At 46.4% G+C, this 12720-nt stretch overlaps 1 protein-coding gene across 1 annotated transcript; it reads right to left on the reverse strand.

Annotated features, from left to right (window-relative positions):
* Window positions 1-4: 4 nt before the first annotated feature.
* Window positions 5-12426, reverse strand: NSFL1C (NSFL1 cofactor). Its single transcript, XM_075012101.1, has 9 exons — window positions 12313-12426; window positions 10416-10513; window positions 8913-8987; window positions 5074-5242; window positions 4599-4691; window positions 3777-3886; window positions 2553-2690; window positions 1602-1766; window positions 5-394 (listed from the first exon to the last, which is right to left on the reverse strand). The coding sequence occupies exons 1-9, from the start codon at window positions 12412-12414 to the stop codon at window positions 232-234; spliced, it is 1113 nt and encodes a 370-aa protein (XP_074868202.1). The 5' UTR covers window positions 12415-12426; the 3' UTR covers window positions 5-231.
* Window positions 12427-12720: the final 294 nt, after the last annotated feature.

Genomic DNA, 12720 nt, shown 5'->3' on the forward strand with positions numbered 1-12720 from the left:
ATTTCTGGCACAACAGCCCCTTTCAAAACGGATTTGTTTCGTTTATTTATTTTGAAGTCCACTGATCATCACAAAACCACGGGAAATGCAACTAAAGAGAGAAAGTCCAACCAGGAGCTAAGAACCCCGAGCTACAGGTAGATGTGACGCTGCTGCATGGCACAGGTGCGCACACAGGACGAAACGACACATGCGCGCAGCAGGCAGATGTGTGAGGAGTGGTGGGTTCCATTATATGAACCGCTGGACGATCACAGCATTGAGCAGGTTGGCTTCCTTCAGGGTTTGGTCCTCGTCAGACAGCTCTTTATTCGGGAAGGTGGTCATGAGGACAAAGCTGGTAGCAGCCATCGCTGGCCGGGCATCTACTATGAAGAGTCGGATGTCACGGATGCTGTCCAAGGGGATCAAACACACAAAGGTGACCCTGTTATCTCATTTACTGCATAAACATGTGGGAAACAGACAAACCCTCCTGAAAATGTCAGCTCCTGCCAACACCATAGCATCAACATTGCCGGCAAACAGCAGAGGCCACGTGGAACCAATTTCACATTTAAGTTACTTTTAGAGATAATATTTTCTATTCTGTTTAACATCTGAACAGAAACAGAAATCCTCTGATGTAACAAATGAAACCACTTTCCACCGATAAGTGAACTTAAAGCCTTTGACCATAAGCTGTGATTACAACTGGTTATTCTTTCCTGCCTTAAATACATGCAATCTTTGGTGGCTGTTCTCACAAATTAATACCTGTTGGTGGCTGGTGGACACCTAAGTGAATTAAGATGTTCCTGCACACAGTTTGTAAAATGCTCTGATAGGCTCTCAGGATGAAAGGTGTCTTGTACTCTATAGGCAGGATAGTAGCACTCTGCATATGTGAAGAGCACAATGAAGCACATGGCAGATTACCTGCAAGTGACAGGATGCCACTGTGGATAACAAGGGGGCCTAGAAAAGAGATCTGTCTTCTAGTCTCCCGTGTCTGAGCAGAGGAGGATTCAATTCTCCTATAGGAGCTGAAGGAAGTAGGGGTGACCAGTTGCGTTCTCCACGAATGCTTGGCAGAGCAGGACTTGGGCATGAAAGGCATGTGCTTAATCCTTCCGAATGATGGGCTTTAGGGAATTAATTTTGCTCCTTCAGTTCTTATAAAGGAGAAGAACCTGATTTAAGGTGGAACCTTCTATCTCAAGCTCTCTGCAGGGAGAAGCATGGCTAAGCAAACAAGTTTGTAGTTAGGGTTAGAAGTCAACTGAGCCAACTTCCTTAATTATCTGAAGATGTCCAAAGACCCTGGGATAGTTTAGTTGGCACTACAGACAGTTATCCTGATAACACTCACGTGTTTGATCAGAGATCACCAGTTCAACACCAGTTCAAGAGCTAGAAAAAACAAATCCTATCCTACCGAGATTTATCAATGGCTTTAAAGCCCCACAGTAGTTCTGGTCCTATTCACCTATACAGAAGGATCCCCAGAGCTGCCTTTAGTGGGCTAGCCAGGATTTTAACATCTCTTCCGGCTGTGTACAGTTCGCAGCATCATTCAGGCCTTCCCAGTTAGTAACCTTTGTTTCCAGTTGCCCTTGTACCTGTGGCTGTGGTTAAATTTCTGGACCAACCGCCCGCCATCAGCGAGCCGGATTTGGATGTTGGTGGTGGGCTCTGACTCATCAATGGTGATAGCAGAACTGGCTTTGGCTTCGTTTTCTGCCTGCTGTGCTGGAGAGCTGGTGCCCATCACCTGGGGGGCAGTGCTGAGAAGAGGAAAACAGGGTCAGGTTTTACAAACCACGCAGTTCTGGGTCACGAGTCAGGATTCCTACTCAAGAGGTACACATGCAACCCTATGAGCACTGGAAACAGGAATTCAGGACCCAGCTGGTGACACATCAGACCCTCATCCAATCTCTGAGGCAACAGATTATGCATCCTCCAATGCCTTCTAATCCAGATCCTATTAGACATGCCAGTGCTTCCTGGCACCAACTCATGGCCTCTGTTACTGTCATCTCCTCAGTTCAGATTGTTCTCTTCACTATAGCTGCTAACCAGGGTACACAGGCATACAGTAGTTAGCACTAATGCAGCATTTACAGACATTAACTCTTCAGTCACCCCAGTACCATCGCACTCTGCAGGGTAAACATGTTGTCCTCTTTTTACATATGAGGAAATACAGCAAATGATTTGACCCAGGCCACAGTCTGTGTCAAAGCAGGGAATCAAACTCACATTCCTGGCTAGGAGTCCTATGCTCTGACCTCTGCATCACACTCTGTACCTCCCATTGGTGCAGCTTTGCAACTGGTTCCCAAGAATTTACTATAGGAAACTAAGAGCAAGGCGTGAGAGTCAGTCCTTCATATTTGTTAAGAACACTGACACTATTACATACTGCTCAATCTTGCTTATAAAATGCCACCTATTCCTCCATCCTAATAATCAGCCAAATCAACTGACATTGTGTCAAAGAAAGAACATGTGTAACCCCAGATGGGCCTGTAGCAGCAGGACTGCTTTGGTATCTGCTATCTTCTCACCTGCCCAGTTTCTGCCCCTCTCCAGTGAAAGCCCTGAAGGCACCTTTGGATTTCACAAAATCTTCATCACGATGGTCCTCCATATCCAAGTTCACTTGTCCACCACGTGCTAGCCTGCGGAGCTCGGCTGGGACTTCCCTGGAAGCAAAGAAAAAAAAAAAAGAAAAAAAAGAAAGTGCATCGAAATAAATCCATACATGAAAAGCTGGGATAATCTGCTGTCTCCTGAAACATGGGTGGAGAGCATCTCCAAATGGTACACATCCCTTGCCAATGGATGCATGAGAGACAGGCAGGCAGAAGAGTTTACTGAACATCATGCACCCTTATGCTATACAGGGAATTGCCACCACAAATGCCAGTCCTATCATAGGCTATGACAGGTTGGACCTCCCTGGTCTAGCACCAAGGAAATTCGCTAGACCAGAGATGGTCAATTCTGGCCCCTCTGTTGCCACCCTCTGGGATTTCCCCAAGGACTGCCAGCCTCCTGGCCACGCTCCCTGTACAGCCTCCAGGCTCCCCTACCCTAGGCCCAGCTCCACTGCTAGACCCCCAGCCGGCCACCTGGCCATCAGCTCCCCTCCCAGCCACCTGCCCTTCCACCTCTTCCATGTGTGTGAAAGCAGGATAAAGTTACATGTGCATGTTCAAATTGCAAACTACACGTACTGTGTGAAAATTTCTGATGGTGTGGATGGCCCATTTCCAGCAGTGGCAGGGGCTGGTAGGACTCCCAGCCAGCCCCTGCAGCTCTCTGATCTAGTAATATCTGTAGCCCAGCAGGACTGCAGATATTGGTGAACCAGAAAGGTTCAACTTGTACAAATCTTCCCTCCAGGAATCAAAGCACCATCTCACCAGCTAAGCAGAATTTGAGAACTCACCTTCCTAAGGCTTAAACACACAGTAAAGATTTCTTTCACTAGCCTGCATCTGGGATAACCTGCCTTTTGTAATTCTGAGGAAGCTACATCTCACAGATGGAAGAGAATATTCCCTCACTGCTAATCCTCAGAGTCTCACACCTGGTAAATGGGACTGGGACTGCTTCCACAGCTAAACTCCTGATAGAAAGGCAACCACTGTATTTTACCCAACTCATTGGTACCACATTAAGAAATCTGGAGGAATGACTAGATGAAATCCTGCATTTTATAGCACATAGGCTCTTCCTTCTCAAGCAACCCTACCAGAGGTTTTCCCAACCTTCATTCTGCATACCCTCTGCGGATAGACTCCAGGAACTGGGCATTGGATGGATCTTGGTAGCTCCGCAGATCCCCATTGTCAAGGCTGAATCCACTCTTCCAGAGCTTCAGTACAATATGAACCTGCAACCATCCCAACCAGAAAAGTTAGTTTCTCTGCAGTGCCTTAACAGGACAGAGCAACAACTGAAATGAGAAGCCCAACCATCCAGGTTATTTCAAGCAGCGGATTGTGCCCAATGGGGACTCTTCAGAGCCAACACAGCCAAGAGAGAAATAACATCCACTGGCTGCTTGGTGGTGTCACTCCACAACACAAAGCCATCAGCACAGGTCACCCTCTCTTTGGCAGCGCCAGTTAAAAAGGCAAACAGTGCATGTGAGGGGGAGACTGAGCCACACGCACCCCAGAGGTGGCCCCTCCAGGCTGGCCATGGAACACACTGGTGAGGTAATGGAGAGAGGCCTACACTGCTACTGCTGTTGTCTCCCCTCTGGGATAAAGGGAATGCCAATCTCTACTACTTTTTATACACCACCTTTCAGGAGCTTTATATTCACAGCTACAGATGCTGAGAAAAGTTCCTCAAGCTGATGAGAAGCTGCCAGGTTACCAGCGAGCACCTCTACAGAACACTCGATTAGTCATTAAGTCTCCATGTGGAGCGAAGAGCAGCTCTGGTCTAAGACTTTATCAGCGCTAGGCTCACTGCGCCTTAGCCTCCACTTCCATTTCCTTCTCGGGGCTCATCAAGAAGGAAAAGATGTTTTGCAGCTAAACAAAATAATTCACTAAGGAAGATCTTTGCAAAGTTGAAGGGCAAGAGATACTCACATCCTGACCAGACTGCTGCCGCCTCTCTCCTGACACATAGGCCGACTCCTCCTCCGGAGCAGCTCCAAGGCGATACCCTCCCCCTGCAAAGGGCTACAAGACACAGGCAGGCAGAAAAAAAATTACAAGCTGATATGCACCCGGACAAAGTTTTGCTCCCCCTTCACAAACCTCACCACCAGCAAACATGGGCTTCACTGGACCAGCAACATGATAAGCTAAACACCACATCTCAAAGCAGCAGTGGTCAGCTGGTTAGCCAGTTAGTCATCTGACACCTGAATTAGTTTCTCTTGCCATTACAGCACACGTGCTAGGTCAGCTCAAATGGAGGGGTTTGGATACAGCTGTCCTCACAAGAGAATCCCAGCACTCACCAATATCGAACAGCTGCCACTGGGCTGGTGGAGGGAGATCAACTCAATTAGAAACAGATTTAACTAAGGAAAGGAAGGAAGACCTCATCATTCCTCACTTTTGGTTTGCTGCTGCTCTCGCCAGGGCTCTTAGCCAGTCGATCGACCGCCACTGCTCCGTGCTCCTTAGCCCCTTTGAAGAGATCTTCCACCAGCTCATTGGGGCTTTTCTTCCTTGGAGGGCCAACAATCTGCTGCCCACTTCTCTCTGAGCCCCCAGCATAAAACCTGAGCAGAAAACATACATTATCTAAACACTTGGGGTCAGTTACCAGGACAAATCATTTTCCAAAACAGGGATTTGAGAAGCCCCATGAGGTTACAGGGTAAGACAGTTTCAGGATGTGGCTGGCCACAGTTTTTGCACTTGCACTTTCTCATCTATGATCAAACAATTTACTGGGAAGCGTTCCTCCACTGTGGCCAATCGTGGTCATTCATATGAACAGAAAACCACAAAATGAGGTCTCTGCCATACTTCAGCTGCTTCTTTAGTAACGAAGTTTGAAAAGTTATGTATTCACTAGTTGACAACTCCTCTCCTAGCCTTCAAGCTCTCGACTTCAACAAATGAGGGGAGCGGGAAAGGAGAGAACATAGTCTAATGGGACTGGTTATCTGCACTACCAGTTTCCACTGCCAGGCACATGACAAACTAATGTAACTGAACTGATCTGCACCAGAGTTAACCCATGAGCAAGAGCATTTACACATGTGGTCACCTCAGAGGGATGCTGTATGGCTTCACTCAATGTGCTTTACAGGTCACCTGTAAACCACTTATCAAATTATAAAAATGTAAGTCTGGAAAGGGCCTCGAAGGACCATCCAGTCCAGCGCCCTGTGCTGAGGCACAATAAAGCATACATAGACCATCCCTAACAGGGTGTTTCTCTAATGCACTCAAAGACCTGCAAAAACAGGAATTCCCTCTTTGGTAACCTACTCCAGCACTTAACTATCTGTAGAGTAAACATCTTTTCCTTATATCTAATCTAAACCTCCTTTGCTGCAGATCAAATTGATTGCTTCTCAGAACAGAAGAATGGACATACTGGATCAGAACAAAGGTCTCTCTAGCCCAGTATCCTGTCCTCTGACAGTTGCCCATGCCAGGTGTCCCAGAAGTATGGAATAGAATAGGCCACCATCAAGTGAGCCATCCCCTATTGCCCATTCCCAGCTTCTGGCAAAGAGAGGCTAGGGACACCATCCTTGCCAATAGCCACTGGTACTTCTATTGACTATGCATGTCCTAACTGCAGTGGACACAGACAGCAAATCACTTTATTCTTTGTAGCAGTCCTTAATATACTGGACGACTTAGCAGGTCCCTTCTCAGTCTTCTTTTTTCAAGACCAAACATGCCTGGCTTTTTAATTTCATAGGTCAGGTTTGCACAATCTTTCCTCATTTTGCTACTCTTCCCTGGATTCTCTCCAATTTGTCCCTATCTTTCCTAAAGTGCAATGCTCAGAACTGGACACAGTACAGTAAACTCATATCTGGCAGGAGGTTGCCAGATATTCAAATACTCTGGATACTAGAGAGGTATACCTAGCAATGCATAACCCTAAAGAAAAGCAAGATTGCATATTAAGAAAAACAAACATGTGTGCAGCATACTTTATTTACCAACAACAGCAGTATTGTACACTATAAACATACTGTGGTTGCTGTATTTGTTTGCATTTATTCTCACTATAATGTACGTGCGGAAAACGTTACTAAAATTTACTTATGATTACAATGCCGGTTATTTGCGTGTTCCTGATGACAGAAAGGCAGATATGAAAGAGTTTACCATACAGCAGCTATGGCCTCACCAGTGCTGAGTACAGGGTGACAATTACCTCCTCTGGCTTTTTTAGCATTCCTGTGAATTCACCTTCGAGTGATATTAACCTTTTTAGCAACTGCACCACATCGTTGACTCTTATTCAATTTATGGTACGGCTGCCTCACCAGTAATCTCCCATTTCTTAGTTGCGCATTTGCTTTTCTTTTACTAAGTGAAGTATTTTGCACTTGTCTTTATTAAATTTCATCTTGTTGATCCCAGACCAATTTATCCTGGTCATTTTAAATTCTAATCATGTCCTCCAAAGTGCTGGCAACCACTCCCCCCACTTGACATCCTCTGCAAACTTTATCAGCAGATTCACCGTTTCATTATCCAAGTAATTAATGAAAAATATTGATATACCAAACCAAGGACTGACCCTGTAGATCCCACTAGATATGATCTCCCAGTTAGGCAGGGAACTAGTCAACTATTCTTTTGAATACTGTCTTTTAACTAGTTGTGCACTCATTTTATAGTGATGTAATCTAGCTCCCATTTGCTATCTTGGTACCAGAATGTCTGACACGCAGGTTTCAGAGTCTGAGCTCCAGCCCAAACCAGGATGCCCACACTGCTATTTTTATCCCTACAGCCCAAGCCCACTGACTGGGCTCTGAAACTTGGTGCAGCAAGTTTGTCTTTGCAGTGTAGACATACCCTTACTATACCTCCTACCTTTCCCTTGCATTAGGATGGTTTTCTATTGAGCCCTTAATATTCTCTAAGAAACAGCCGTTTTCCTGAATTCCTTCTGGGATCATACAAACTCAGAACTGGTAGACTACTGTCTGCTTTTTAAGGCAAAACTCTCACTCATCCCATTCCTGAATATCGTTAAATCTACCATTTCATGATCACTTTCACTCAAATTGCTTTGAGCCTTCAGATTTCAGCCCACTTCTCCTTGCTAGTTTGAATCAAATCTAAAACGGCTGTCCCATTGGCAACTTCCTCCACCTTTTGAGACAAAAAATTGTCCCCTAATACATTTGAAAAACTCACTGGACACTTTGGGTTCTACTGTAGTATTTTTCCAACAGATGGCCATGAAGTTACAGTACTCAGTGTGTTCTAGAAATGGCTCATCCACTTCTTCCTCCTGAGTGGTTGGTTTACAATACACCATGACCCTACTCATTTCTTCCTTCCTTTAATTTTCCGCCAGAGATTTTCAACTAGTCCAACTCTCTTTTCCTGCCAGACCTCAGAACAAGAGTATGCACTGAGGTACAAAGCAATATATCCTCCCTTTTCCTGGCCTATCCTTCCTGAATAAGCCACAAACGCACTATCCCACCAAATCTCTGTGATGCCAATTCAGTCATAAATTAGCTTATAAACTAATAGTTCCATGTCTTCCTCTTTACTCCACATACTCCTTGCATTTGTATATACAGACATCTAAGGTATTGAGCAGCTTCCCCTACCACTACCCCTCCTGTTGCTCCCATGATCCTACTATTTGTCCATTCCTGCTCGACTCCCCACCCACATTTTGTTCTCTACTAAGGCTGCCTGTTTTAGGCATACCTGTGGGCTTCTGTCACCTGCCCCTTTTGAAAGTAGTTTAAAGCTCTCCTCATTAGCTGTCATAGTAGGTGCCACTGCAGGAAATTTCCCACTAACATTTCCTAAACAATGCTCAAAAGAAACACCCAGGTGAAAAGGGGAACTTCAGCTTCCCTTGGTCTATTGCATTTCCATCTCATGCAAACACCTGAGAGTGTTGGGCTCATTGTGCAAGCCCCCCAGGAATCAACTTCTCTTTACAATGGGGAGAAGGACATCAGAACTGTACTGATCCCCACGGAGTTTAACATCTCCCTCAAGAGTGCAACTCACAATCCAGTACAGAGCATTTCTACATAGTTAAACCTGTCCTTGCAGAAACCATTTTCATTGACGAGTCTTTCAGAGTAAGACTCAAACCATGAAAACTGGAGACACTTTAGTAGTGATTAAAAACATATTAAAGCAGGTTCTGCACAGAGTTCCACGCTTTCTCACAAGACAAAAGCCCATGTTGGTTTTCACATTTAACTGGAGACTGACCTTTGTCCTTCTTCTTCTTCATCATCTTCTTCTTGAGCATGAACAAGGTCTCTGAATGATGTCACGCGGTGGTCACTGTAAAAAGATAGCCAAATGAGCACACATCCCCCAGAGATACATACTTCAGATGTGTAACATGAACTATACAAGCAGGAAAACGTCTGCTATGCTCTGCTGTCCTCTACTATGTGTGAGTTAAATAGCATTTATTTCCATTGAACCTTAGTTCTTGCTGTAATTACACACCCTTTATATACTGATCAAATGGAAGCTCAGAGGTACTCTATATCCTACAATTAGCTGCCTCCTCAGCCTCAACTAAAATCATCAACATACACTCAGAGTCTACACCCATCTAAGAGATCACACAAATATGTATATTTATATATACACACACATCTTGTGTGTCTTTATAATATATGAAGAAAGGTCTGAAGGTTTCTGTATGAGAGAAAAAAATGGAACCTGGATTGAAGAAAGATGGAGTAGAAGAATGTCTGCACTTATACAGCGAGTTAATCTGAGTCGCTTCCACCCCAGGGGTTGTTTAATTACTCCACTACACCAAGTCATGTTGATGTAAAGCTGGAGTAAGAGTGGTGAATCAGTCTCCAAGCATCTGAGCCTTTCCTCTTCATATCTACAAATACCTGATGGGTTTACATCCAATGCTTGAAAAAGAATCACAAACACAACAAACATAACAAAATTTTAATTGTTTCCCTGCAAACGTACTGGATTTAGAAACATTTATCCGCACAACAGTTATGGCATAATCTGATGCTGCCCTGTTCTAGAGAGGTGCTATTAAAGGTGAAAGGAGTTCCAATTACAAGTCTGTTGATCTTTTGTGCTTCTGTTAAGTGTTAACTGAAATTGTGATTTTTTTTTTTGACTAGGTGGACTCTTACCCACTAGAATCTGGATTTAGACCATCAAACTCATTTCACACAGACCACTAAACAATCTAACAATAACTCCATTCTTCAGATTTCCTCATCTGTAAAATGGGGACAGAATGAGGCAAAATCCTATTTCACAGGGATAGGGTAAGGCCAAAATCATTCAGGCTTGTACAGTGCCTTGACATCACCAGAAATGCAGTGTACAGAACAACAAACTATCATGGAGAATTACAGTGTTGTAGAGAACTCATCCGTATTAGTAAAATGTTTAAATCAATCTGCTGATTTTCTGGCCCACGAATAAAGTAAAACAGAATAATCCATTTTTCTTTGGAAATGTGCTAAAATTATTGTACACAGTTCTTTGCAAAAGACGCGCAATCATATCCAAGCGAGGGGAATCTAACACTGCCGCAGTTTTCACAAAGACCAATGAAACTTATAAAATAAAGATGAACTTAACTCATGGATTTCTTCTCTGATAACTGTCATACAGCAACATTGGGCACAGCATAAATACTTCACTAAGTGACTTCCAATCCCACATGTGTAAGAGCTTAATGAACAGACCTGTATAATTGGGAAAGTTTCTTCTCACCTGGGTGCAGTGCCTCTGGACACAGAGCTGGCAGTTGGCTGAGGGAGTGTCACAATATCTTCATCACCTCCATCCTCATAGAAGCTAGCTAGAGCAATCTGAAAGGACAGAAGTACAGCCACTTTTCAGAATAAGACCAATCACCATTGTACATCATTACAGTCAGAAAAATGGAAGAACTACATGTGCATATAAAAAGGATTAAAATACTATATTTACTTAGAACATTTTTCACACCCAATTGTTTAAAGCACACCCACGCTAAGGAATTATATTAAATAATTTCCATCTTCAGGGATCGTAGCAGAGACATGGCTCATCTAACAGCTTCCATTTTTTCACAGCCAAATTAGAATTGCCCGCCCTCAGAAATTTACTGAAAAATTCCTTGTGTCATGGGATACCCCAATTTTAGAATAAAAGTACTTGTTTCTAATTTAGCTGATTCTACTTCTAAAGTGGATTTAACTAAACATGAAGAAGCAGTCTTACTGCTCAGTAGAAGAATTTTCATTGGGACTTATACGCAAACCTTTATTATAGAATAGCTATTTCAGTAAATTGCCAAGCATACACCACCCTTTAATTAAATGTGCTAAAGGAGATATGGTCAGAAGGTCAGTTCGCTTTGAAAAAAGCATTTATCAAACTGGTGATCACACATTCTCTTACCATTTACAGTTCCATTTACAGCACAGCTCAATCTGTGCCAACAGTAACTGATTTCCACCACTTCTGACTGGGTGGATACCATATACAGAGCTTTCCACTCTACCTGACTAGCTAAATGCAGGAGTCTATACCATACACAACCTGAATTATGCATTTTGAAAAAACTTGAAATAGTTTCAGATGGCTGAAATTAGTATAATCAAAATAATTTTCAATGTTCCTAATATATACAAGAGAACTGCAACCTCTTTGGAGTCATCATACTTATTTTGACCTCAGAGAACAACAAGAAGTTCTGTGACACCTTATAGACTAACAGATATTTTGGAGCATAAGCTTTCCTGGGCAAAGACCCGCTTCATCAGACGGATGAAGCAGGGTCTTTGCCCACGAAAGCTTATGCTCCAAAATGTCTGTTAGCCTGTAAGGTGCCACAGGACTTTGTGTTGTTCTCAAAGACACAGATTAACAGGGCTACCTCTCTGATATAGACGTGAAAATCACAACACTCAGCGGTAAATCTCACATACCCACGTAAGAGGTTGCCTCAACTTCTTAAACAGGTTACAAAACGGAAGTGCTTTGTCACCCTTTTCTTCCACTCGATGACCAGTGGCCTCTCAGCCGTTTCAGTGCAGATAAAAGGTGGACAGGGCAGGAGTCAGGGGAGAGAGGCTGGGGCGCAACACTGCGAGTCACGACTCTGGGCTCCAGGACAGTGTGAGCCTGGGCGAGTCACGCCACTGCCGTGCCTCAGTGTCCCCACCCAGGTAGCACCGAGGGCCGCGGCTGAACAGCGCGAGGCAGCGGCGCGGAGGGTTTGAATGACACCCGGGGCCGGGAGGGGACGCGGCTCCTGCAGGAGCTCGGGGCCAATAAGCGAAGCCGCGTCTCAAGCGAGGCAACCAGGTGCAGGGAGGCGCCCGGCCGGCTCGGGGCGCGCGGCGCTGGGAGACCAGGCCCAGGCCCAGGCCCGTGGCCCGCACGGGCACCAGCTCGAGGTGGTGGCCCGGCCCGGCCTCCCGCCACCGCAGGGCCCGGCCTTGGCCCGCTCGCCCCCCGGGCTCAGGCGCCGCGGGGAGAGGGGAGGCCGGGCCGGGCCGGGCCGGGCCGGGCCGGGCGGTCGCTCCGCAGGAGGGTGGGGACCGGGGAGGGGAGGCGAGGCGAGGCGAGGCCCGGGCGAGCCCCTCCCTGCCGGGAGCACAGCGCGGCGGCCCGGCGCTACCTGCAGGTCCCAGCCCGCCGACTCCAGGAAGAAGCGGGCTCGCTCCTCCTCGGCGCCGGTCACGGCCACGAACTCCCTCAGCGCCTCCTGCCGATCCGCCATCTTCCCGGTGCAGCGGCCAAAGCCCCCCGGCCCGCGCCGCGCGCCCCGGCCGGCGTGCGCCACTCAAAGCCCGCCGGGCGGAAACGCGCCCGCCCGCAGCGCCGCCTGCCGGCCCCCGCGGGAAGCGCAGCGCCGCGCCGCCCTCTGCTGGCGGGCGGTGGAAAGGCAGGGGCCGCAGGGCCGGGGGGTGCAGCAGCTCCAGCCGGTGCCCCCGCAGTCACCTGTTCGCATCCCCGCTGCTCCAAGCCCCCACGCGGGTTCCCCCCCTCACCAAGGTGCATCCTGGGCGCTCGGCACCATCCTGCC

This window comes from Carettochelys insculpta, chromosome 17, assembly GCF_033958435.1.
Source record: "Carettochelys insculpta isolate YL-2023 chromosome 17, ASM3395843v1, whole genome shotgun sequence".
NCBI lineage: Eukaryota > Metazoa > Chordata > Testudines > Carettochelyidae > Carettochelys > Carettochelys insculpta.